This window comes from Phacochoerus africanus, chromosome 14, assembly GCF_016906955.1.
Source record: "Phacochoerus africanus isolate WHEZ1 chromosome 14, ROS_Pafr_v1, whole genome shotgun sequence".
NCBI lineage: Eukaryota > Metazoa > Chordata > Mammalia > Artiodactyla > Suidae > Phacochoerus > Phacochoerus africanus.
In genome coordinates, this window is record NC_062557.1 from 52724943 (window position 1) to 52749175 (window position 24233).

The 24233-nt window shown below is 54.9% G+C and overlaps 1 protein-coding gene across 1 annotated transcript; it reads right to left on the minus strand.

Moving 5' to 3' along the window:
- Positions 1-1370: 1370 nt before the first annotated feature.
- Positions 1371-23574, minus strand: ALOXE3 (arachidonate lipoxygenase 3). Its single transcript, XM_047758711.1, has 15 exons — positions 23137-23574; positions 22337-22541; positions 21199-21280; positions 20157-20276; positions 19775-19900; positions 16690-16793; positions 15972-16144; positions 15100-15243; positions 14790-14993; positions 14606-14692; positions 13980-14149; positions 13290-13411; positions 8224-8324; positions 7464-7634; positions 1371-2243 (listed from the first exon to the last, which is right to left on the minus strand). Exons 1-15 carry the CDS (start codon positions 23281-23283, stop codon positions 2064-2066), a joined length of 2136 nt encoding a protein of 711 aa, XP_047614667.1. The 5' UTR covers positions 23284-23574; the 3' UTR covers positions 1371-2063.
- Between the last annotated feature and the right edge of the window lie 659 nt (positions 23575-24233).

Below are 24233 nucleotides of genomic sequence, written 5' to 3' on the forward strand. Positions count from 1 at the left end.
TCCTTTGATTTGGTTTAAAGATGAGCCAAATCTGATGATTTTGGGTAAATTCTCAGGCTTAAGAATTGTCTGCAGAGGAGACATCCCCAAACATGCCTCTTCATGCACAATGCCACGGGGATCCTCTTCTCCCACTAGCACAAGCACAGCAAGTGAAAATCCGCCTCGGCAGAGCCAAAGCCTGCTCCCCGCCCCCCACCCCGTTCCCCAGAGACACTGACTGGTAAGGTACAGAATTTGGCTCAGGAGGCAGGAGAAGTGAGGGAAGCTGGAGCTGAGGTCTAGGGAAGCAGGCAAATGGAAAGGCTGAGTGGCTGTGGAGAAAGTATGACTGAATTGAGGGCTCCCCCAATCTCTATTTTTAAGGGCTCCCCGGCCAGAAGGGAGAACATTCGTCTCCCCAGATTGCTGTCTGTTTTAGCGAGGGGAGGCTAAATTATGCTGCAGCAACAATCTCGAAATCACAGTGGCTTAACCCCAGCCAGTGTCTCACTCAGCTCCATGCCCAGCTCAGGTCAGCAGGGGGCTCTGCTCTAGAGCCTCAGAGACAGAAGCTGATGGAAGTGCTATCTCATCACATGCTTCTAGAACAGAAGCGCAGAGAGATGAGAACTCTGGAGGGCTCATGTCAGCACTTAAATACCGCACGCAGCCTGGTAGTTCCCGTCATGGCTCAGTGGTTAACAAATCCGACTAGGAACCATGAGGTTGTGGTGTTCGATCCCTGACTTTGCTCAGTAGGTTAAGGATCCTGCGTTGCCGTGAGCTGTAGTGTAGGTCGCAGATGTGGCTCGGATCCCATGTTGCTGTGGCTCTTTAGTAGGCCGGTGGCTTACAGCTCTGATGGGACCCCTAGCCTGGGAACCTCCATATGCCGTGGAAGCGGCCCAAGAAATGGCAAAAAAAAAAAAAAATACCCCAGCCTAGAGATGACCCACATCACTTCAGCTCACAGCTTGTTGGCCAAAACTCATCTAGGACTCCACCCACGTCGAGAGAGCCAGAGGGCCAGAGGTTGAGTATTTCACATGCCCAGAAGAGGAACCTGATCTCAGTGGCAACACTAATAACTCCCACGCCCAGAAGCTGGATTCTCAGGCTTTACAAAATACCTACTTTTTTTTTTTTTTTTAATAGCCTCCCTGAGTCTGGATATTCCTTTACCTCCTGATGGATGACACACCCTGGGAGGTGAAGGAATGTCAGGCTTGGCTAGGTGGTGGGTTGAGCTGGGAGGTTTTCTGTCTCCAGAGTCAGATTCAGGGACTCACTGCTTCTCCCTCCTTCTCTAATCCCCTGGGAGAAGGAGGGATACATACACCCACCTACCTACGCACAGGCACCAAAAAAAGAGAGAGGGAAGACTGAAATGGGAACCAAATATATTGATTTTTATTGAATTTACTGGGTTCAAGGACGAAAATAGAGGGGCGAGAGTAGGGACAGGAAAGAGCTGAGGAGAGACCCACACGCACACCCCGCCAAGTCAGGGCACCTGGCCCTGAGAACTACAGCTGGAGCTGCAAGTAAGCTGTGCTCTAATTCGAATCCTCCCCTTAAAGGGGCTAGGGTCAAAGTGGACCGCATGGCAGATCCAGGGCACAAATCCTTCCTTGCCCAGTTTCCAGGCTCTTCCAGGGAAGGAAGTTGGATCGGGTTGGTCCTAACCTGAGAGGAAAGAGGCAGAGTAGGAGAAAGCGTCTGGGAACGGGCGAGACCTGGGAAGGCGGGCTCAGAGTCCCAAGCTGGGGGTCCCAAGGGGAGGAGGTAGCTCTTTCACAGAAGACGGGAGTAGGCCAGGCTTTCCCGGGAGGCCGCCCAAAGAAGGGCAGCGGGCGATGGGTTCCTTGCTGTTGGAGGGCCTAGTGTGCGTTTGACCTTAGCCAGCGTCTTCTCACCCTGGGCACTGCCGTGCAGGCCCCTCAGAGCTCAGGGCCCATCTTGGGTGGAAACGGTCCCCACATGCAGAGAAAGTTCCGGGCTGATGGAGAGCAGGGAGGATGGAAGGGCCTGGAGGACCCTGGGCGCCTACGCTGGGGCTTTTCGGGCCGGGGAGGAGGGAGTTAAATGGAGACGCTGTTCTCGATGACGCGAGGGTCCAGGTAGGCGTAGGGCAGCGCGAGGCCCCGGTTCCGCTCGCGGATGTCTCGCGAGATCTGGGCCAGGCGGCTCTGGAAGGCGGCGATGCTCCGGCGCGGGGCCTCCTCGGTGAAGTGCTCGTCCGGGTAAGTGCCCAGGGGCCGCTGGGAGAAGATCAAGTGCAGGGTCAGGAGGGTGTTCAGGACAGGGCGGAGAAGGCGAAAGGGCCGCGTTTGTCCATAGATACAGTCAGGGTAGCTTCTGAAGCCGTGAGGCAGCCACGGCCACCGTCCGCACAACCCTTCAAAGCCCCAAACCACCACCCCAGCACCCTGCCCAGAGCAGCCCGGACACCCGCGGCCCACGGAGAGTGGGCCGGAGAGCCGGACCCGAGGGTCGTGCATGCCCCGCGGGTAACCCTCTGCCTCTTGCTCTGCCCATGAGGCTGTTTCTGCACCTGTGAAAGTGGATGGGTCGGCCTAGAAAATCTTTCGTTTCTTTCCTATCCCGGGCCCCTGGTCTAGGAACTAAACACAACCACATTCACAGCACAACCGAGGTCAGCATAAACACGCTCCAGCAAATACACCTAAGAAGGCACTTGTGACCTCACGGTTTCATGCAAGTCACCCCCGAAGACAACCAGTTCTGAGGCATCGCCCAATCGACCAATTTTGCCAGCGTCATCACCATCACCATACACTCAAGCTTTACAGCGTAGCCAAACAGGAATCAATGGGAGTTCCCATTGTGGTGCAGTGGAAATGAATCTGACTAGGAACCATGAGGTTGCAGGTTCGCTGCCTGGCCTCACTCAGTGGGTTAAGGATCTCGTGTTACCATGCGCTATGGTGTCAGTTGCATCCAGGGCTCCAACCCTGTGCTGCTGTGGCTGTGGTATAGGCTGGCAGCTGTCGCTCCCATTCGACCCCTAGCCTGGGAACCTCCATATGCTGCACGTGCGGGCCTAAAAAGCAAAAAAAAAAAAAAAAAAGAAAGAAAATACCTCCATGAGCTGTTCAGTCAGTACCATCCTGTGGCAGAACAGGGCTGCCCCTCTGGGCATGACCACAGCACACAACCAGTTCACCATCACAGTTCACGCGGCCAGCTTCTTAAGCAGCAGACACTGCTTATTTAGTATAACCTTCATAACATATAACTGTTGCCAGTGATCCTGATGTTCAAAAAATTCTTTGTCTTGTTCTATTGTGCCAGCCAAGCCTCCCAAAACAGTGTTAAATCATAGCCTTGTTGCTTGTCCCTGACTTTAACGAGGAGACCGCTGTCATTTCCCCTTAAGTACAGCGTTTTCTGAAATAAACTTTATCAAAACTCCATAAGGGAGGTTCATCTTATACTGAGTTTTTATTGGGAATGGCTGTTCTCATTTATCAAATGCTTTTTCAGCATATATTGAGATGATTATATGGTGTGTTTCTTTAGTGATGTAACGAATTGTTAGATTTCATAAGGTTGAACCAGCCTTTCATTCCTAGATTAAACTAGACTTTGTCATGATATATTATTGTTTTGCTCTTTACTACTGGCCTTCATTGGCTAATGAGATATTTCGAAGATTGCTCTAGCTAAGTGGAGTGAGTTTGTCATTTTCTTTTCTTAATTACAGCTGACATGTGGCAAGGGCTTGCCATGAACCATCAGAACGGCACCGCAATCCTGTAAGACAGGTACTCGCATCATTCTCACTTCACAGATAAAGAAACTGAGGCTTAGAGAGACCCGATTACAGATCCAAGGTCACGTAGGAGGGACAGGTGGATCTGGGATTAAACCCTCTACCTGAGACTCACCTCCCTCCTTAAGGGCACCTGTGCCAGGTGCTGGTGTCAGGGTTCCCAGTAAAATGGTTCTCTGTGCTTTCAAGCAGTTTGAATGATTTAGGAATTACTTGTTTCTAGAAGATTTGATAGAATCTTCCTTTACCAGAAGAGGGTCAGATCTTTTACAACCTTCTCCTTTTATGTGTGGTTTTCATCTCTTCTGCGGTTTGGTTTTCCTGGAAAAATCACATTTTTCATCTAGGTTTCTGAATTTGTTTGCAAGAAACTGTAAGTAGTTTCTTCTCATTTTTTTTCATTTTTCCATTCCTATGTTATAGAGTTAGGTTCTTTTTTTTCCCTTGATTTGAGATGTATTTGGTTTCTTTATTTTATTTTTTCTTTTTAGGGCTGCACCTGCAGCATATGGAGGTCCCCAAGCTAGGGGTCAAATCAGAGCTGTAGCTATTGGCCTACACCACAGCCACACGCCACAGCCACAGTATCATGGGGTCCGAGCCACATCTGTGACCTATACCACAGCTCATGGCAATGCCGGATCCTTAACCCACTAGCAAGGCCAGGGGTCGAACCTGTGTCCTCATGGATGCCAGTCAGGTCGTTAACCGCCGAGCCACAATGGGAACTCCTTGGTTTTTTTATTTTATTGTTTGTTTCAAAGAATCAGCTTTACGTCTTAGGTGCCAGATTGACATCTAATTTCTGAAATTATAGCGTCACTATCAATAAAACAGAACACAGAAATATGACAATGGATTCAAAGCCTACTTGCTAGCTGTGACCTTGGGCAAATCGCTTGGTGTCTCTGAACCTCAGTTTTCTCTCTTGTAAAATGGAGCTACTATTTAGTGAACATTTGTATGCCAGTCACTGTATTATGCATTCTAAATATAGCTACTCATTTATTTTGCATTTTAAATAGTGCACATAAGGTATCTTAGTGACTGAGGCATGATAGATCCTCAAGAGGTAATGGATGCTCTTGTTGTAACTTTCCGGGTTAAACTTGCCAGTGGCTCATGAGAAAAGGGACTTACCACCTTCATCTTCTTGTATATTCATGCCTCTCCACAGTGATATTATGATTTATAATTAGAAATATATATATATTTGGTCTTCCTCCCATTCCTGGCACAGAACTCCTAAAATCCTTATAATTTCCATGTACGTGAACTTGAGTGTTCCGGGTGTCTTTTGTTATTCATAATAAGCCCTTTTCAACCACACCTGAATTGGTATTAATGCGGTGACTTCTGGAAAGCCCCTGGGGTTGGAGGCTGTTTGCCAGGGGCATCAGCCTTGTGATTAGAGGGTTTGAATGTTCAGTCCTATCCCCTAACCTCTGCCTCTCCCACACACCTTCCTCTATGGAGCTCTTCCACCTGGTTGTTGCTGAGTTGAATCTTTTTTTTTTTTTTTGGTCTTTTTCTAGGGCCCAACCTGCAGTAGTATCTGGAGGTTCCCAGGGTAGGGGTCCAATCAGAGCTGTAGCTGCTGGCCTTCGCCACAGCCACAGCAACACAGGATCTGAGCCTCGTCTGTGACCTACAGCACAGCTCATGGCAACACTAGATCCTTAACCACTGAGCGAGGCCGGGGATCAAACCCGTGTCCTCATGGATGCTAGTCAGTTTCGTTAACCACTGAGCCAGGACGGGAACTCCTTGAGTTGAATCTTTTTATCAAAACCCAGTAATCTAGTAAGTAAACTGTTTTCCTGAGTTCTGTGAGCCATTCTAGCAAGTGATCAAAATTGAGGAGGAAGGGTCACAGAAACCTCCTTAGCTGGTTGGTCAGAGGCTCAGATGACACACTGGACCTGGCGTCTGAAGGGGTTGGGTGTGGAGTGGAGGAGCAGTCTTGTGGGACAGAGTCAGAGTTGACGTACATTATAGGACCCCCACCTGGTTTAGGAGACTGGCTTGGTGTGGGTACCACCCCACCCCCGAACATTTGGTGGCTGGAAGTAGTGAGCAGAAGCACCGAGAGTAATCGAGTGTTCTGTGAGTAGACAAAAGACGGAGAGTTTGTCCTTTATAACGACAGGAACGAGTGTCTCCAAATTGCTGGGAGACAGGACCAGAGAGGAGCAGCATCAGGGCCAAATTTCCGCATTCCCAGGCCATAAGATGATAAGTTAAAACTCGTTAGGGAGGCGTTCCCGTTGTGACTCAGTGGCAGCAAATCTGACTAGGAGCCATGAGGACGTGGATTTGATCCCTGGCCTCACTCAGTGGGTTAAGGATCGCAGCCGTGAGCTGTGGTGTCAGTCACAGACGTGGCTCGGATCCCAAGTTGCTGCGCCTGTGGTGTAGGCCGGCACCTGCAGCTTTGATGTGACCCCTAGCCTGGGAACTTCCATAGGCCATGGATGCGCCTCCCTGCCAAAAAAAAAAAAAAAAACAAAACAAAACAACAACAAAAAAAACCTTGTAGGGAGATAAAATATCAGTGCCAAAAGGAATCAAGCTTGAGAAATGAGGCTATCACATCCTGTCAGAGAGGTTGGGGACAAGACAAGAGGCAGGACTGATAACCCAGGATGTACATGGAGGTGATGCTAATTGCTGATTGAGGGGCTGCTCCCCTGGTCTGGCCTAAGGACAGCCTCCTTGCTGTCCAAAATCGCCCCTCCCATCCATCCAAGCCACAGAAGCGCCCTTGCTGAAACACAAATTTCGCCCCTTCACCCTATGTTTAAACTCTTCAGTGGCTCCCCTCCGCCCTTTAAACAAATACTCTGCTCCCTCTGAGCCGCTTGTGCTCCTGCAAACACACCAACAGACTCTCACCTTCGCTTCGCCTCACTTGGCAGAGTCCTTCCCTGTGCCTAGAAACTAGCCCTGCCCCTCTTGTGTCTGCCAAACTCCTTCTTGCCCAGAAGTTTCATCTTAAATGTCACTTCCTCCAAGAAGCCTTCCTGGATTCGCCAGACTTGGTCAGGTTCTACGGGGCCCCATCCTCAGGTCCATTGCTAGACTGTAGGCTCATGACATTAAGGTTCATAACTGCCCACCAGTGCCTGGCACATTGCTGGTGCTCGAGACGTACGGATCGAATGGAGGAATGAATGACTAATTCCCACAACACTGTGGCGCCTTTTCCATTTCCCTGTGTGTCTCCTTAACTAGACCACAGGATTCTTGAAGACAGGAAGTTCTCACTCAGCTCGATGTGCCTCGTGCCCAGCTCTGTTTTGACACCTGGGAGGGATCCAGCAAATGCGCATAGACTGTCTGGGTGAATGGCTGAGTGGTGGATGGACGGATGGATGGTTGCTGGGTGGATAAATGGTTACATAGATGGATGGGTGGATAGGTGGGTGGGTTGGTAAACTGGTGAGGCAGATGAAAGTCGTGCCCCAGCCACTAAACAGGTGCGCCCTTCAGTGAATCTCTTTGAGGATCAATGATCATTTCCTAAAGAAACTGAAGAACTCAAGGCAACTCAGCAGTGGGCATAGAAGCCGGCAGTCGGCCCTCCAACCCTGGAACATCTCCCACCACCTCCACTCCCTGGGCCCTGCAAACTCCCCCCGACCCCCAGAACACACCTACCCCCGACACACACATACACACACACCTGATCCTTGGGCTCTTGGCTGACCAACCAGAAGAGAAGAGTGTTGTTACAGGTGGTGTTCACTTCCGGGAGGGTGTCTAGGTAGCTCTTCAGGGTGGCGGTCCCCTTGGTCTGGGGTGGGGGCTGCCTCATGGATGACGGGGCATTGGGCATCCAGACCCCAAAGTCGTGCTGTGGAGACCCCCACCCGAGGCAAGTCAGCTGGAGGGGGAAGACCTCTCCCCACCGAGCATCCCTGTTCCTGCCCTGCCATCCCAGGTCTTGCAGTGGGAAATAAGGAGGTGGCGGAAAGGGACGAAAGGGAGGGGGATATGGTAGAAAGTTCCAGAAGGGCGACGGGAGCCTGGCTCAGCCCTTGTCACTCCCCACCCTCCATGACTGGGTGGAGTGAGTCCCCTAGGAAGGAGGAGCACCTAGAGTGGAGGTAACCCAAGAATTGGGCCTTGGGCCGGTGCCACACAGCAGCCTGCTGCTCCACCTGGTCGCGTCCCATCCACAACCGGAGCCCATAAGTCCTAGTCCCTACATAGCCCGGCTCCATCGCAGTCACCCTTACAGGCTTAGCCCTCGCTCCACTCCAGCCATTCAACCCCAGCCCTTCCCTCCACCTTGTCACCACTCCACCCCCAGCCCTGTTCCTAAACCCACCCCAGCCCTGAGCCTCCCGTGCCATCCCGAACTCCGGCCTCGGTCCCTGGCTGAGCCTCACCTCTCGCGGCCTCTCAGGCCCCTGCCCCCAGCCCGCCCTCTGCAGCCTCACCTGCCCGCTGTTGACGGCGGCGTGCTGGGCAGAGCAGTTGAAGATAATCGCCGTGAGGAACGTGACCAGCTCTCCCAGGCTGCACAGCCGCCTCGGGAAGCCTGGGTGGCAGAGGAAGGGAAGAGGGAAGAGGCGGTGGATGGAGGGGACCAGATTCCGAGGGGCCGCTCAGGGCTGGGGCTCCACTGCGGAGAGTGAGCGAGCGGTGGACCCGAACATTTGGCCACCGCTGTCCTTAGACTGGGGTCAGGGTTTGGGGCTCAGGTTCGGCATGGTCCTCACCAAGGTGCGGTCCCTGAAGGGGGTGCTGGGATCCGACCAGAAGTGTCCCCACAGGCAGAGCCCGCACCAGAAGAGTCTTTCCAGGTGACAGCCAAGCTGCGTCTCCCTGAATGCAGCCCGTATTGGCACTTAATGCTTTAGTTCTACCCAGTTCACCAAGATTTGTCTGAGCGCCTGGTAGCAGATCATCTGCCAACAGGCTTCGTGGCAGAGACAGGTGACCAGAGAGGGTGCTGCTCATAAGCTCACAGTGATGGAAGCAGAGGGAAGCTTTAAGGGCAGGGCTTAGCTCGTTGAGGACAGACAGGCTGTGCAGGCAAGTGTGGTTCGGGGAGACTTTTTTGGAGGAATAGAAGGAGCCCTGGATAGAAGAATGGTTGAGGTTTGAGTGGAAAAAAAAGGAGACAGAGGAAGGCATTTTTCCGGCTCAGTTCCTGGTCCTGTTTTCTCTGTAGCTCACTAGTCTCAGTTGAGACTATGGCTTTGACCATCTTCTATCGACTGACGATTCCCAAACCCAGGCCTCCAGCTCTGCCTGGCCCCTGAGCTTTAGACTCAGCATTGAGCATAAACCCGCTGCTACCCGACCCCTCCGCCTGCGTCTACCAGGCGCCTCAACCTTGACACCTGCCGAACTTCATGCCCCGCGCACTCCCCAGACCTGCCCCTGGACAGAGGTCCCCTTTCAGTGCTCTCTGTTCCACGTCTGTGCACTTGCTCCCCTTTTTACTTCATACCTCGCATGGCAGCAGATACTTCCAGAAGCCAGTCTCATTCCATCACCTCCAGCCTCCACAGCGCCACCCCATCACCATCACCCCGCTCCTGGGTGAATCTGACTGCTTCCGCCCCACCCCTGCCAGCCTGTTCTTCACATGACAGCCCGAGTGGGGAAGCTTTCATGAGTAAATGCACTTATGTCACCCCTAGGGGCTTGCCACCTTGCTTACTCACCATGGGCCCACTTGATGGGGCTCTCCTTCCTTCTCTGGCTGCATTTCCTTCCCTGCTTTTCTCCCTCTCATTGACTCTATTCAGCCACACAGGTCTTCTGATTCCTCAAACCCACCAGCACACCCCCACCTCAGGGCCTTTGCACTGACCCCACCTCTGCCTGAACACTCTTACCCACGTACACACACAACTGGCTCTCTCCCTTCCTCTGCATCTCTACCAGGTGTCACCGCCTCAGAGAGGCCTTCTGCCCTCTATACACTATATCCCCTGATGCTGTTTTGTTCTTTTTTCTTTTTTTGGTCTTTTTAGGGCCGCACCCACAGCATATGGAGGTTCCCAGACTACGGGTTGAATCGGAGCAGCAGCTGCCAGCCTACACCACAGTCACAGCAATGCCAGATCCAAGCCGCGTCTGCAACCTACACCGAAGCTCAGGGCAATGCCAGATCCTTAACCCACTGAGCGAGGCCAGGGATCGAAGCCATGTCTGTTTTGTTCTTAGTATTTATAACCACTAGCCGTATTTGCTTGTTTATTATCTGGATCTCCCAACAAGAATGTTAAGCTTCATGAAGGCCAGGATTTTTGTCTATCATGTTCACTGCTGAACCCCAGCACCTGAACCAATACTCGGTAAATATTAAGAGCCCAGTAATTACTAGTTGAATGAAATGGAGTTCCCATCGTGGTTGTGGTTAACGAACCTGACGAGTGTCCATGAGGATGCAGGGTCCATCCCTGGCTTTGCTCAGTGGGTTAAGGATCTGGTGTTGCTGTGGCTGTGGTGTAGGCTGGCAGCTGCAGCTCCAACTTGATCCCTAGCCTGGGAACCTCCATATGCCATGGGGCGGCCCTAAAAAGACAAAAAAAAAAAACATTTTAAAAACTTAGTTGCATGAAGTGAACACATGAGAGGGTAGGAAGCCAGAGTTGAGAAGGCACCAGGCATAAGCAAGGTGAGCGGACAGGAGGGGACCTAATGGGAGGTGAGGCTGCAGCGGTGTGCCAGGCTGGGTGGTTTCTGAGCACTATTTCAGAGGATTACCAGGGCGGTGGCCCCATGGAATTGGCGGGCCAGAGCAAGTGGCCGGGAGAGGTGGAACATGTTGAAAGACGGCTACTGCAATGCAGGAGCAGTGAGAGGACTGGGACTAGGGCGGTGACAGCGGGAAGTGGTGGCGACAATAGCATTAGCCACCCAACTGGATTTGCGGAACGTGAGTCAAGAGGGCTTCGAGATTTGGAGTCAGGATGACAAGAAAGAGGCTGATGAAACAGAGCAGACAGGGAGGTTTGGAGGAAGGACCCGCAGTCTCCCTGGGCGTGTGGGAACTTTCTGAACATTCTGTTCGCGGTGGATGCTCTAACCTCGAGGGCTGAGAATAGAAAAAGCAAAGAGGTCAGCCCATCCAGGGGACTCGTTCTGTCATGCCTATTGTTGGCTTTTTCCCTTTGAAATAGGACATGCTGACTGAGGTTAATTAGAGAATGTGTTTTACCTTCAGACATAGGAATCTAGAGTAAGTTTGTACTGGTTCGAAGAGATGTTGGTCCATCTGAGGAATGTCCTGATGTATTAAATTAGAGACAAGTTGAATAAAGAAAGGCAGGAGAGTCGATCCCCCGCCGAGTCTTGAATAGGAAACAGAGACCCCCCAAAGAGAAAAAGAGCTGCCATGCAGGAGACGCAGTCAGGGACAGGCTGCCCTGGGTTAACCAGAGGTTCGCAAGGCCCAGGGAGGGGCCGCCCTTTCCACGAGCCGAAGGAGAACTGCCTGTCACCACCTTAACCCAGAAATCACGCTCGGCATCACTCTTAGTGAGCCAGCCTGACCTCACGTGCCTCCCGGTGTGCCGCGGCATCACCCGAGAAACATTTTTGCCAAAAACATGTGGCCTTTGGATATCACCTCTGGTCGACAAAAACCACAGAGGGTAGAGGAACAAGGGGAATGACCTCCTGAGGAAGCAATTAGATAAAATCGGAAGGCGAGCCATTCTGCAGAACGAGCTTTTCAGCAGTCCTTGTCAGATGTCATGTGATTGTAAAAGGGTGGAAAGGGAGTTCCCTGGTGGTCTAGTGGTTAGGATTTGGTGCTTTCACCACTGCGGCCTGGGATCAGTGATCTGGGAACTGAGATCCCACATCGGGCCACTGTGTGCGGCTGCCAAGAAAAAACAAAGGGTAGAAGGGACGGCCTCAAGTAGAAGAGACTTTAGAGTCAAAATCAAACATGTCGTGTGGGCCTTGACTGGCTCCAGAATTAATAGGACGAACCGAGGGAGAGTGGGACAGTGAGGAAACTTGAACATGGACTAGTAAGACGGTGACGTTGGAGACCACTGTCAATTTTGTTAAGCATTGTGGTTGTGTAGAAAAGAGTGTTTTTTGTTTTTTGTTTTTTGTTTTTTTTTAAATGTGTATTGATGAGGGGTGAAATATGGGATATGTATAATTTACTTCAAAAGATTTTAGCAGTAAACAAAAGCGACAGCTTAATTAAACATGGCAGGATGTTAGGAATTGGATCTAGCTGGTGGGTCAAAGTGGGTTCATTATGTTATACCTTCTGCTTTTCTATATGTGCAAAATTTTGTTTAAAAAAAAAGAAAGGCTTGGAGCTGCATTCTGTTTTCTGTGGTATCTGCCTCCTCCCTGGATCTCCTCAGACAGAATGCTGGGTGCCCCCCCCCCCAAAGTGCTACGTCAGCTAAATGACACATCTCTGCTAAGAGAAGTCCCAGAGAATGACAGTCACCTACTCTGGGGCCAGGGCTGGGGGAACTGGAAGATGGACATTTGTGCCACTTTGAGCCTTTCCTTTTCTTCCGCAAAACCCAGATCCAGAGGCCTCACCTATATTTTCAAGTGCCTGAAGTCCTGGCCATCACCCAGTGGCGCTAGGGAGGTAGGCTGCGGCATCAGCGATAGCGTGTGTAACCCGAGTGAGGCCGGGAGTCCTTCTATAGAGGGATGACTTGGAGTTTTCACGTGCTGGTCTCAAGGGGGACAGTGAGACAGCCAGCAAGGAAAGTCCTCCGGGGAGCAGGGAAGAGGGGCTCTCCAAGTCTGGAATCAGCCACAGAAGAGAAACAGGGGAGAGGATCATTCCGTCAAGGAGGGAGGAGACAGAGCTCAGGACCTGCCCGCAGCTGGGATGGGAGGTGGCAGAGGTCCTGCAAGTGGAGAATCAGAGGGACACATCCTCCTGGGAGCGAAGGGGAGACTTCAAGGAAGGGCGGGCAGGCAGGGGCATCACCTTGCACTGAGGTTAAAACAAAAGAAGCCCAAGAGGTGGCCACTGGGGTTGGCGGATCTCAGATGCCTCTCAGGCAGTGTCAGAAGAGAGGGGCGAGTCAGGGACAGGTGACAAGCATAGGTAAGGAGGACACAGGCAGCAGCAGCACCAGGCTACTCCATGAAGCCAGAAGTTGTGAGAGAGGTTGGTGGCCAGAGGGGCCCCCTGGCAGGGCGGGCATAAGACGGTTCCAAAGCCCTTAGTGCTGGAGGCTGGAGATGGCTCCTACCACGTGGTGCAACACATCCGCAGACCCCAGCAAGCAGAGGTGATCGGGTGGTCAAGGTCGAGCAGGGGCTAGAGGGGGATGCTGTAGTGGCTGTGGGCAAGGGCTTTGGCGATGTTGTGAGCTGGCTGCAGAGCCTGCCTCTGCCACTTGCTGTGTGCAGCCTTCCCTGTGCCTGTTCCTTATCTGTTCCATGGGGCTAATGATGGGGTGTACTTCAAAGGCTGCTCAGGGAATGAGAACTGAGTAGTGGTAGAACCCAGGGGCCGCTGGAACCTGTGGTTGGGGTAGAGAGGTGCTACCTGAGCTTTCCCGGCCCAGGAACGCCTGAGCAAAGATCTCGCCAACCCAGGCCTGCAGCTCCGAGTCCTGCTGCACTGATGCATTGCTGGGGTAATAGTGGCCCACGATTTCTGAGACAAAGCTGCAGGAAAGAGATAGATGTCCGTGCTACGCTGGTGACCTTGGGCTCAGGCCTGGTCCTCAAACCAAGGCCCAGTGCTGCCCAAGCTGAAGAGAGCCAGCAGCCCAGAGTCCACTGAGAGTCCACAGGGTTTCAGGGGGACCCCCGGATCCAGTTGGAACCCAAGTACCCAGGTTTCCCTCAAGTCCCAACCCCCACTCCAGAGTCATGGGTGCTGGGGGAGAGGAACTGAGGACAGCCTGACACGCCACCTCCCTCCCGGCCTCAGCACCAGGAGAAAGGAGGTTCCAGCCCACGCTTCGCTGGGGCCACCGCCCTGACTCCTCTGGAGGTAGCGTCCTTCCCTTCCTGAGCTGCATTCACGCAGCCCAGCCCCTCCCCAGCTACCTGCTATTTCATAGGGAACCCCCACCACCACTCTAACCCTTGGGGTGCCCCATGCTGGGCTTGAGAACAGCTGAAACCCCTAGTACCAAGTCCCGCAGCCTGCATGAGCACACAGGTCTACACTGCCCCGGTCCAGGAGGCCCTGGTGGGGCCGGATGGGCGGCAGGCCCCTGCCCCACACCTCTCAATGGCCGCCCAGATCTTCAGGCCGTCGTCTCGGTAGTGGTAGTTGGGGATGGCCAGGACGCCGCGAGCGCGCAGGCTGTCCGGAAGGCAGAAATTGGTGTAGGTGAAGTGGGCCAGGCCGGTGCTCATGAGATAGAGGAGGCCTTGCCTTCCGATGGACGTAACCTGAGGACACAACACAGCCCGGCTCCTGAGCTGCCCCAACCGCACCCCCGCGCTAGGGGATGAGGTGGGGGTAGTGACTCAGCAGAGGGGATTTTTCGGCTGTTCGAGTAGCCCAAGACCACGGATCTTTGGTAGGGCCTTTGGTAATGAGAATTTACTGAATGCCAGGCGGGATGGGAGGGGCGCGCCAGCGCGGGGTCAGCAGGTGGCGGTGCTCAGGCGGGGGTGCCTTGGCTGTCCTTAGGACTGGAGCCTGAGGAGGTGGGGCCAGTGGGTGGGACAGGATTTGTGGGCGGGGCAAGTAGAAGACGGATGGGGAGGGGCGGGGCTTGTGGGAAGGGGCTGGCAGGAAATAGGGACTGGGATTGGAGGCCCAGCAAGATTTGTAGGCGAGGCAAGGTGCTCGTGGGGGCGGAGCCCCAGGGACTGAGGGAGCAGGGAGCAGGGAGGCCGCACCTTGTCCACAAGGCCCTCAGGGTTGAGCAGCGTGGCCCGGGCGATGGTGTTCACTTGCAGCGTGTAGCGAGTGTGGGGAAGCAGGAGCTGCGAGCGGGATGAAGTCACAGAAGCGGAAGGTCAGAGAAGAAGGCTGCCCCAGCCCCGCCCCGTCTGGCCCCACTCAGGAGTCCGTCACCCGGACCTTGTAGATGGGATGGCAGAGCGGCAGCTGACGCAGCGTGGCCATGGCGAAGGCCTCGCACAGCAGGTGCGTGCACAAAAAGTGCGTGTTGTTCTCGTGCACCAAGAACTCAGAGTTGCGCACCCACGTCTTGGCCAACAGCCAGTCCCAGTCAGAGTCAGTGGGCAGGAAGATGGGGCTGTCGGGTCCAGGGGTCTGGCTGAGCTGTGTCCGGGAATAAAATAAGAGGCTCAGGACTGCTACTGTGCCACCTGAGGTCCCGCCCCTGAAGTTTCGCCCTGCCCCTCGCCCCGCCCCGCCCCAGGCTCACCTGGATGGCCAAGGGCACCAGCGCCCCCTGGGGGTTGAGCCACAGCAGGCAGAGCGGGGCGGCCACGTACTGTGGGCGGCCGTTTATGCAGTGGACCGGGACCTCCGCCAGGATCCAGTAGTCGGCTAGGAAGATGTTCCCCCTCTGGGAAGGCGCACCGAGGCTCAGAGTGCTCTCCGCACCCGCGCTCCGCTTCCCTCTCAGTTCTCTGCCCACTTCCACTCCAGCCTGGGCCTCAGTAATGCTTGGTGCCTGCACTAATGGCCTGTGTTGGGTACCTCACCTTTCCCAGAATGTCCGGAATGAGGTCCAGCTGAGTCTTTCACTGTGCAACCTCTCACTTGGTTTCCCAGCAGCTTGGGCAAGCCAGCATCCTCTCCCCGTCCCCTCATCCCTGGTCCTTCCTACTCTCTCAACTGCGATGACTTCAGTGTATCCAGTAACAGCAAAATCAACACAGGATAGGAATTCACCAACCACCCCACATCTCCAGCCTTCTGGAGGATGCCTGAGGCCTTTACTGTACCCAGAGAGACTGAGTCATCATCGCCCACACCCTCAGGGTTCCTGCCTAGTTCCCCAGGATTGTTCCTGCTGTGTCTCATGGCACTGCTTTTGGCCTGTCTTAAAACACCCTTCTTCAGGCCTCAGCACCAGGAATCTTGGAGGCCACAGAACAGGGGCAGGACCTTCTCCTCCAAGCTGTCAGGCTCACTCATACCATGTTACCAGGCCCCATCTGGCCCTCATCTGTATCTGCCCTACGTAAAAGCTCCAGGGCCAAGGAACGAGGACTGCAATCAGGATGCAGCCCCAGCCATCCCACCCTTACCCTCCAACCCATCCCTTCTCCCTACTGGCAGCTCACCTACCTCTAGCTCTGTCTGCAGGCAGGTGCCTGGTCCCAGCAAGGGGGCCACCATGTCATTGGTGACAGGCAGCTTGCTGGGCAAGCTGGAGAGGCAGTGGAGCATGACAGGATTGACACCGTTCAGGTACTGATACCCAAAGAAGTAGTCTTCATGCCAGTGATCTGTGACATACTCTAGGGGACAAGAGAGGGGGGCCAGCTGGGCTGGCAGCCATTTCCCTAGACCGTGCTCAGCCCAGTCCTTTGTTCCTCACTGGGGTTTAGCCTTTCCTCCCAGCAGTCCTGTGAGAAGGTACAGTTATTAACCCTGGACCCTGGAGGTCAAAGAGGTGGAGTGACGTACTCAGCTGGGTGGCAGAGCAGGGATCTGAACCTAGGTCTGGCCCCAGAGCCCAGAACTCTAGCTAGTGGGGGAGGGAAGAGAGGTAAGTGCCTCTGATCAGGACCAGGACTCCCTGGATGACGCTTGGCCCTCTCCCAGACAAGCAGAGTAGCTCTCTGTCCCCATGCTGCTATTCTTGTCCCCTCCCAGAGGAAGGAGAGATGGCTTCCTAAGGCAAAATCTGAGCATTTGCCACCAGTGACACCAGGAGCTCCTGCCACTGGAATCCAGCAGTCTTCCCGAGAGGCTGAAAGCCAGCCCTTTCCCGGGGGAGGGAGGGGTGGTTCTGAGTGTGGGCTCGGGTGGGAGACAAGCACCTCTGCCTGGCTCTGCACACCTGAAGTGAAGGTCTTGTGGCCGCACAAGATATTCCGGATGTCATCCAGCTTCTTCCAGGAGCCCTTGCGGTCCAGCAGCCCTCTCAGTTTCAGGCCCAGGGATCTGTGGGAGGGGAAATGAGGGTGCGGCCGGGCTCCGGGGGCTGCCAAGGGCACTGTGCCCCCAGCCGGGAGGCCTGGAGGGATGTGACAAGGTCAGTGCCGAGAGCAGAGGAACCTCAGTAGCCGTGGGAGAACCACCTAGAGGCTAGCTGAGGCTTTGCATGGAGGGCTCCACAGGTGCAGGCAACAGTGGTGCCTGCGGTGCAGACAGGTCATCCGCGCTGGTGTTTCAGCACGCTTTCTCTAAGCGCTCATCTGCATAGACCTTCCCTGCCCCCTCTGCCCACCCCACAAAGCCCTAACTGCTAAGGCTGCCTAGGAAGCCCCCCAGCAGCTGATCTTTACAACCTGCTGGCTGCTTCTCCCACCCTGTGCACTAACCAAGACAGACCATAGCCTTCTCCCGACCCATGGCCGGAGACACACCTTGTACACTGAACTGGTAAAAGTGAGCGTGGCAACCTGTGAGTTGTGTACTTTTCCCTTCGTGGATGTCTATACTGTTGGACTTTTTTTTACAGTGAGCGTGTGTCATTTTATAAGAAGGAAAAAACAAAATGCTTGAAATGACGTCTGCTTTCCTCCCCGTCCAGGGTTTTGTTCAAGCTGCGCCTCTACTAGAAAAGCCTCTCCCACATCTCCACCTAATGTCAAACTTCTCTGTTCTTCTGTGCGCGTCTTAGATGCAAAGCCCTTCAGGAAGCCTGGCCTGATCACCCCCTAACCACACACCCATGTGTATCCTTCCCAAAATTACCTCCCTCCCGTTATAAGTCAAGTGAACCCAGATCCACTGCTCTTGTCCTACGGGCTCCTTAGGAGCAGGACTGGGCCGTGTGTGCCCCGCCATAGCCAGTTCATAGCAATCACTCACTAGCCAGGCCATGTCAAAGGCAAGGCCATGGAACATAGGACAGGCAGGCGTGTGGCAGCTGGTGAATGAGCTGTGCTGTGGAAAGGTGCTGGTGTGCTGGGCAGAGTGTGGGCACCTGGAGAAGATGCGGGGGCATGGGGGCCCTAGTGACCTGACAAGCTCAGGGACAGCTTCCCATCTGCTCACTAAGCCACCCACTCCTCCTTCCACGAGGCTTTGCTGAGTGCCTGCCCACTTAGGACCTGGGGATGGGAAAAGCCAGGCGGGAGCTCTGACGTTAAAGCAGAGGCTGAGGAGGCTGGAGAGGAGTAAGAAAGGCCTTCCTTTTCCAAGGACACCTAGCAGTGGCCCCACATTAAAGCCCATTGACCCTGTCCCCTCCACAGGGACCAGATGGCTGCCGAGTGCCAGCTTCTCTTCCCACTGGCCCTTCTCTGAACCCTACACCTGCCGCCCTGGTGGTCTCCTGGGCCCTCCCTTTCCTAGACCCACCTATCAATCCAGGGACCAACTCAGGTGACTCTCCCTTCTGAGTGGCTCCTCTGGTCCCTCAGTCCTGCCAGGGCCCCTCAGTGAGTCCTTGCACTGGAGCCCCAGCCCCTGTGTCTGTCTGTGTGCCCCAATCCACACCCCGCCTCACCTCTGCAAACCCCTATCCCCTCACTCGTCCTCCTCCAGAAGAACCATTCTGGCACTGAAGTCCAGAACATGGGGGTCCAGCTCTCTCCCCAGCCTCCCCAGGGCCTCTTAATGCAGCCACTGTGCAGATAGCTAAGCCCCGCCCTCCTCCTGTCAGACCCCCTGGGTCTGCTCAGGACCCACCCACGCACCCCGCACCTCACCTCTCCCAGCCTAAAGCTTCAGTGCTACCCATCTCCTCAGCAACCACCTCCTGACCCCTGCTGACCCCGCCTCCTCTAGGCACCAGATGTCAACCAAACACCCTCCAGCCACATCTCAGGCAGAGCCTCAGACTTGTGCTGTTCTCAGCCCCTCCGACTGCTAATTAACTGCGCTTCCGTCTCTCGAGGGAGACTGTGAGTCCCCTGTGGCCAAGACATATCCTAGTACTACTGCTCGGCAACACCCGTTGAGAGATGGTTTTGTGCTGGGTGTTAGCTCATTAAACCCTCTCCCGTACCTCTGAGGTAGCTATGAACACTATTGTCATTTTACACATGAGACAACTCTTTAGAGACTAAGTGAAAATCAAGGTCATAAAGCCATGGGTCTGGGAATTGAAGCTGCAGTGGCCTGACCGCCTCCTTCCGTCCTCAGTGCCGGGCCTCTCAGGTCCCACTCACCAGGGTCCCAGCAACAATGCCTGGGAGCATCCTCTGCTCAGAGTAGGGGCTCAGTTAATCCTATTGGTTTGAGGAGCAGGAAGGGAAGGGATGCTAAGAGCAAAGAGGTGGTGATGGGGGCAAGAGAGTAGGGGTGGCCTGAAGAGAGACAAGGGTGGGGTGGGGGCAGGAGAGGGGGGACTGGGGACAGGGAGGAGGGACTGGGGACAGGGAGGGGGTGGACCTGGGGCAGGGAGAGGGGCCGGGGGCCGGGTGGGGGGACTGGAGACAGGGAGAGGGGGATTGAGGGCAGGGAGAGGAGGACTGGGGACAGGGAGAGAGGACTGGGGACAGGGAGGGGGTGGACCTGGGGCAGGGAGAGGGGACGGGGCCCGGGGGGGGGGGGGACTGGGGACAGGGAGAGGGAACTGGAGACAGGGAGAGGGGGATTGAGGGCAGGGAGAGGGTGGACTGGGGGTAGAGAGAGGGGACTGGGGGCAGAGGGGAGGGACTGGGGACAAGGAGAGGGGGGACTGGGGACAGGGAGAGGGGGATTGAGGGCAGGGAGAGGGGGACTGGGGGCAGGGAGAGGATGGACTGGGGGTAGAGAGAGGGGACTGGGGGCAGAGGGGAGGGGCTGGGGACAAGGAGAGAGGGGACTGGGGACAGGGAGGAGGGACTGGGGACAGGGAGGGGGTGGACCTGGGGACAAGGAGAGGAGTCTGAGGGGCAGAGAGAGGAGACCCTGGCAGAGATGTGGCTGAGCATCAAAGGGGCACAGGCAGAAGGGAGAGAGCAGGAGAGCAGAGAGGGGAGTGGCCTCACGCAGGGATGGCATTGAAGAGCAGCGAGGTCGTCTTGGTGACCGAGTAGCGAATGTTGGGCTCCATGTACAGCAGGGCCGGGATGTCGATTTTCATGGGGAAGCCAGGCAGGTACCGATTCCCACTGCTGGGGAGCAGAGGGGGCAGAAGGACAGCAACTAGACAGAGGGACCTGCAACCCATTCCCCTTAATTCCTTCCAGGACCCGCTCCCCTCCGCAGGCTCCTCCCCTGCCCCCGCCGACCTCGGGCCCTCCCCCCATTCCGCTGCAGACGTTTGAATGAGACTGCCTTTGTCACGGACCCTGACTTCGCCTGGTCCCATCCTCACACTAGACCCTTCACACCCTCTAGCTTCATCCCCAAATCTCAGTCCACCCTCACCTGTCACCCTGGTCTACACAGGGCGTCGTCTTGGTCAAGGCAAATTTCCCATCCGACTCCATCTCCCGGAAGCTGCTGACGTCTACCATGCGGGGGAAGCCAGGCGCATAGACTTTCCAGCTTACAGGGGAGAGAGGTCAGAGGTGGCAGGTGACGCTTAGGGGAAAACAGAAGCCTTCGCTTTTACAGACATGACTTTAAGTTAAAACTCCCGGAAACCACCCACTTTCTGGGTTGGTGACCAAGAATCAAAGTTGTTTTTCCTGAAGGACTGGGCTTTAGAACAGGGTAGCATTTGAAGACAACGTGAAGTCCAGGCTGGTTTAGAGCTGGGTTTGTGTTGAGACCGAGATCGTGGCTGGTTTCAGGGTGAGGCTGAGGATGGTCAGTCTGAGGAGCACATCTGCTCTCTGCGCCAAGGAAGCTGGTGGTTGCGTGTGGATTCATTCGTGGTATTGGGACCGTTGTTGGTACTGGTATTTTGGGTCTGGACTCAGGATCAATATTAAATCGAGGTTTTTTTAAAATTAAAGTATAATTGATTTAGGAGTTCCCATTGTGGTGCAGCAGAAAATAATTCGACTAGTAACCATGAGGTTGTAGGTTCGATCCCTGGCCTCCCTCAGTAGGTTAAGGATCCTGTATTGCCATGAGCTGTGGTGTAGGTCGCAGACGCAGCTTGGATCTGGCGTTGCTGTGGCTGTGGTGTAGGCTGGCAGCTACAGCTGTGATTCGACCTCCAGCCTGGGAACCTCCATATGCCGCGGGTGTGGCCCTAAAAAGTAAAAAGAAAAGAAAAGAAATAAAAATGAAAAGTATAATGATTTACAGTGTTGTGGCTGTACAGCCAAGTGACCCAGTCATACATAAGTATCCATCCCTTTTCTTTTATTATCTTCTGTGATGGGAGGTTAGATTTAAATGAAGGTCATGATCAGAATTGGGTCCCCAAAGCTGGAACTGAGATCAGAGTTAGTAACAGTCTGATTAAGGATGAGGTCAGAATAAAGATGGGAAGGACGTCAAGTCAGGCCCCCCTCACCGGTAGCATTCCTGTCGGGCCTGGAGTTCCCGTTTCCTGTGATCCAGAAGGAGGGGAAGGGAGTCCTGACAGACCGTCCTCGCTGTGGGGAATGAAAAGTACTCATCGGAAAGTCTTTTTTCAAATGCCGCCTCCTCCAGCATGCCTTTTCTGAACCCCCAACCCTCGAACCCCATCCCTCAGAGACATGGGTGCCCCATGCTCCTTGCACGTTCAGCAGTCGAAGGGAGTCAGGACAACCTCACCCCCCAATTATAAAAATCTTCCTAATTGTTTGCATGTTTGTTTCCTTTCCAAAACTACAAACTCCTTGCGGCAGAAGCCACATTGTATTGGGTTTTGTGTTCCTAGCATCTAGCATGGTGCCTGGCACCTGGCATATAACATGCACTTGACAAAGGACTGATGCACGACTGTAGTTCGTGACGTGGTGGCTGGATGGGCTGTGATGATAGATGGGAGTCTGGAGTGAAGTCTATGAAGAACTCACACTGTTAGCCAGGGGGATGTTCACTCACCTCGCCTTGACCCAGACCATCATCTCTCATCCCAAAGACTCTTCGCCACGCTCTGACTTACCCTAGTTGGGCCTCCCCAGTTAAGACCGCTCAGGGGATATGGGGGTCCAGAGGCCGAAGGAGCTCAAGCCCAGCATCCTTGGCAGGCCCCCCAGATTCAAGAAGAAATCTAAACAGCACCTCCCGAGGACTTTATCCACAGCAAAAAAAAGCCACTAGTAGCGGCCGGGGCCTCTCCGCTCAATTCTCTAAACAGTCAGCCTTTCTCCCCCTGTTGAAATTCAGTAACTCAGCTTGCAGCTCTGAGGGCCACTGACTCTGGGGACAGCAGAGGGCCTCAGGGTGAGCAGACTTACGTCTGCGTGTGCAGATTTGTGTGTCTCTGATTGCTGTGAGCGTGTGTGGGCACATGTACCTAGTCTCTGTGTCTCTGGCACGATAAATACTGCATTTCAGGGTGTTCGAGGCTTGCCTTTTCAGAAAGCATCTACTTGGGAACCCTGAGTTCCAGATCGCCTAGCTCCCACCCTTGTTCCCTATGCCCTGGGCTCTGTGAGAGCCTGCACCGGATGGCAGCAGAGGCTGTCCGCAGCCCGGGCCAGCCCCTGCCTCTGGCCCACCTGTTCCTGTTCGAAGCTCTGTGGTGCAGTAGCCCTCGATCCACTGATAGCAGGGGAAGTGGGAAAGGGTGCCGTCTGGGGCAGTGACGCAGATGCGGCTGCAGTACCAGGAGTCCTTGGGGAAGAAAGCGTAGCGCTCCTTGTGGAGCCGCAGCAGCAAGAGCTCACCCAGCTCCTGAGAGCAGCGCACCTTGTACTTCTGCACCTGCAGGCCAAGGGGGCAAGCAGGTGAGAGGCAAGGACCTGCCAGGGTGATCCTTGCCCCTTGAAAAGCACATCTGCCCCTACATCTGTCTGACATATAACCCTGAGCCACCCGTAACCCCTGTGGAGCCTTTGTATGAATTAGAAAGTGCGCCCTTCATCCAGGCAGAAGGGGCCACATCGCTGCGCCCCCCCGCCCCCTGGCCCCATGGGAACAGAGGGGACTCTGCCAGCCCTGCCTCCTTGGAGCCCCCACCTTGAGCAGAACACCAGTAAACAGTCCTGGGGCCTGGCAGAGGCAGGTGGACCCCCTCCAGAGAAGAGGAAACCCAGGCTGAGAGAGCAAGCCCACCTTCAATTATTGGAGGAGAAACTAGGAAGCCAGTGGAATTCTCCAGAGCCCCTGCCCAGGGCTCCTTCGTCACAGCCCTGCCTGGGTAGGATTTAGGGTCCCCAGGAAAGACAGGGACCAGAATAGGGGTGGTGACGAGGTCTGTGAGATTTGAGGAGTCCTAGAGGGAAGACCCTCCCTCCCTTCAGAGTCCCCTGCCAGCCCTGCCTCTGCAGCCCCTCCTCCCTCTCTCCTCTGTACTCACCGATCCAGCGGCGAAGTCCCTGCCCATGCGATCCAGCCGCTGCCTGGGGCTCTCACCGCATGTGCCCACCAGTGTGACAGAAATATTGTCCAGGGTGCCTGCCTTCAGGTAGGAACCAGTGGTCACACACACGCGGTACACAGCCATGATGGGAGAGAAGGAGGGGCGTCCCCCTGGCAGCCAGCCTGGAGGAGGTGAGCCACAAGACCAGGCAGGGCTGGGCGGCTGGGCTGCTGGGCTGCTGGGCTGCTGTGTGAGGGCCTGGGGTGGGGATGCAGGACAGGATAGACCGTCGAGGAAAAACCCAGCTCTCTCCGGGATGCTCTTGAGCTGGCTTTCTCTCTCCCGAAGCTCCAAGCTGCTATCCTTGCTCCCTCTCCCCGCCCAGTCTTGTGCCCTAATAGTTGTTTGTTTGCCTCTGGCACAGCCTGTTCCTCTGACTGGCAGGGCCGGGTTCATCCGGTTGGTTGGATATCAGCTCCTATTGAGAAGGGAGGGACCAGATGGCCGAGATGGAGACAAGGATTAGGTGATACCTTTATGATTGGGACACCGCTCTCCTCCTGGTCAGGGGCGAACTGATTCCCTGCGGCCTTTGGCCACTCACTCCCCAACTTCCCCCAAGACCCTCTCCTGTCTCTCGGCCAGAGCTGGGCACAGGGCACTCGCATTCCTACTTGTGCATCATTCATGTGACTCTATATGCAAGTGAGCCATAAACTACACGTAACTACAGCCATATGCACGTGCGTCGCACGCACATCCCTGCACACTGCATAGGGGTCAGAAATAACCGTCCTGTCACCTGCTAAGTTCCTACCACCCCCAAGACCCTCTGTGTCTTCCGTCGCCAGATTGCAGTCTCTCCCTTGGAATAGGGCGGGTCAGAGAACCAAGGTGGACCCCGGGCATGCAGCGTCCGAGGTCCCCGTGTGGCATTCTTTCCTCTCTGGGCCCGCCCTTGGCCTTGGGACAGTAGGCGGGTGCCCGGGAGCCTGGGGTGCCTGGGATCTAGGTCATCTGAACTGGGGTGAAACTCTTCCTCGAGGGAAGCCCGTGGCCCGCAGCGGCCCCGCGCGGCCGGTACCAATACCGCA

Excerpts from the sequence above, each read along its gene's own strand:
- ALOXE3 (XM_047758711.1), bottom strand. The coding sequence starts at position 23,283 with ATGGCTGTGTACCGCGTGTGTGTGACCACTGGTTCCTACCTGAAGGCA. Across the intron at positions 14,994-15,099 it reads TGGTGCCCTTGGCCATCCAG|CTCAGCCAGACCCCTGGACC; the intron begins GTGAGCCTGGGG and ends TCCCGGACACAG. Across the intron at positions 7,635-8,223 it reads CCGCCGTCAACAGCGGGCAG|CACGACTTTGGGGTCTGGAT; the intron begins GTGAGGCTGCAG and ends GGGTCTCCACAG.